The sequence below is a fragment of the Branchiostoma belcheri genome, unplaced genomic scaffold (genome assembly GCF_001625305.1).
Source record: "Branchiostoma belcheri isolate BF01 breed outbred unplaced genomic scaffold, Haploidv18h27 scaffold768, whole genome shotgun sequence".
NCBI classification, from domain to species: Eukaryota; Metazoa; Chordata; class Leptocardii; order Amphioxiformes; family Branchiostomatidae; genus Branchiostoma; species Branchiostoma belcheri.
In genome coordinates, this window is record NW_017804429.1 from 9796 (window position 1) to 11673 (window position 1878).

Genomic DNA, 1878 nt, shown 5'->3' on the forward strand with positions numbered 1-1878 from the left:
CCTCTACCCATCCACTGTACTGGGATCTCTGTACCATTTGCCGCCTGTAAGTTGAGGCTTGCTGTGTCCTCAAGTATCTCTATTACTGGTCTGACCTTGATCTCTGGTAGATTCTTCTCTCTCCACGTATCTGTCATGATACTCACTTGTGCGCCGGTGTCCCATAATGCCAGGACTGGCTGGTCATCCATCTTACACGACACCAGGCACCAATTCCCGACTAACTTTGTTATTTTAGTTCTTTGTTTTGGTGTTAGATGTGACGCAGTCATGGCGTTGACGTGAACCGATTGCTGTTGATTGTTGTTTGCTGTTGCTGTTTGTTGTTGTTGTTTGTTGTTAGTTTTTGTTACCGAGGGCTGTTGATTGTTATTATTTGGTGTTGTTTGTTGTTGTCGTTTCTGGGACGGTTGTGAGCTGCCTAGGACGACCCCTCGTCCCCTTGGGGTGCCCCTGAAGCGTTTCCCTGGTTCTTGTTTGGTGTTCGGCACCACCGAGCGATGTGGTTGTTTCCCCCACACCTGAAACAATGACGGCACAGCTCCATCCCCTGTTGTGTACATTGGTTGCACCGCGGGCTTGTTACAGTGATCTTGTTGACGTGAACTTGTTGAGGTGAGCTTGTTGATGCGAGCTTCTCGTCCCGTTCTTTCTGGTCCACGATGGCTCGGCCCATCTTCTCCAACAGTAGGACGTCGCTACTGTTGGAGTTGGCTACCAGGTGCGGCTTCATTTCCATTCTGATGTTGTTGTCTCTTAGGCCTGTTTGTACCGAACGGAGGAACATCGCCTGGACCAATTTGGCGTCATATAGTCCATCTTCTTCCTTTGACGCTGCTACCACCCTGTCGCGCAAACTCATACCCCTCATCAGGAACTCAGTCGGCGATTCCCCCACTCCCTGGTTGGCAAGGCTGAGCTGTCTGTACAAATCTGTCGCCGTTTCCTGTGAGCAGTGGGCCCGGACAACTTGCTCTACTATCTCTAGACTCAGCTGGTCCTGACCCTCCAGGTATGACCGCAGATGTGAGCTTGGTGGGATAGCTTTGATCACTGCATCAATAACTTCTCCTTCGGTATACCCCTGGCGCAACCCGCTCTTAATCTGGTATGTGATGGAACTGAAACTCAGCTCACCTATCTGGCCTGTGATCTTGAAGTCCTTCTTGTGGTTGGACCCTGCTTGTTGGTTGCCCTTGCTGCTATCCACCTTCCACATTGACTTCTTCTCCGATTGCCAGAGTGCTCTTCTTACAGTGTGGCTTCCTTCTCCAGCAGATTCACCCTCCAAAGTGGCCAGTCTCTCTCCCAAGCGCTCTATCCCAGTGAAACAACCGTCTACTACTCGTGCCAGGTTCGTGGTGGCATCAACTAGGTTTTTCATCGTCACCTCCGGCGTCTGAGGACCTGATGTTTTATCGTCACTACTACTGTTCTGTGCGCCTTTTCCTCCTTCCGCCATACTTCTCTTGTAGTGCTCAAATATCCCTCTAAAACTACCGTAATCTTGATTCGGCGCACCGACTTTCAACCTCTCTTTCGTAGCAACAATACTGCAGTCGCCTTCCCCCTTACAACCGCGGCGCCATCTTGTTAACCCTTGAACTTTGTTTTGTTTACGATGATTTGACCTCTCTGACCTTTTGTCCCGTGACCACTTTTGGCGCGAACTTTTCTCTCTCACTCTGGCGGCAGTGGCAGTTTCTTCGTCGCAATCGCTTCATCCGCTCCGTTACTCCAGGAAATAGAATCTCGGTAGAACCTCCAAATGTTACCCTACCAATCCTCGTTCCAGATCACAGTTCCTATTCCAGATGACAACGCAATTACGACCAGCGAAGCCAGAGCATAGAGACGACTGAGTGTATTCTTTGTTCT

At 50.1% G+C, this 1878-nt stretch overlaps 1 protein-coding gene across 1 annotated transcript; it reads right to left on the minus strand.

The window, feature by feature from the left end:
- Positions 1-26: 26 nt before the first annotated feature.
- LOC109485548 lies at positions 27-1705 on the minus strand. Its single transcript, XM_019789240.1, has one exon. It carries the CDS (start codon positions 1460-1462, stop codon positions 422-424), a length of 1041 nt encoding a protein of 346 aa, XP_019644799.1. The 5' UTR covers positions 1463-1705; the 3' UTR covers positions 27-421.
- Between the last annotated feature and the right edge of the window lie 173 nt (positions 1706-1878).

Bases quoted from the DNA above. Each gene is read 5' to 3' on its own strand.
- LOC109485548 (XM_019789240.1), bottom strand. From the start codon at position 1,462: ATGGCGGAAGGAGGAAAAGGCGCACAGAACAGTAGTAGTGACGATAAA.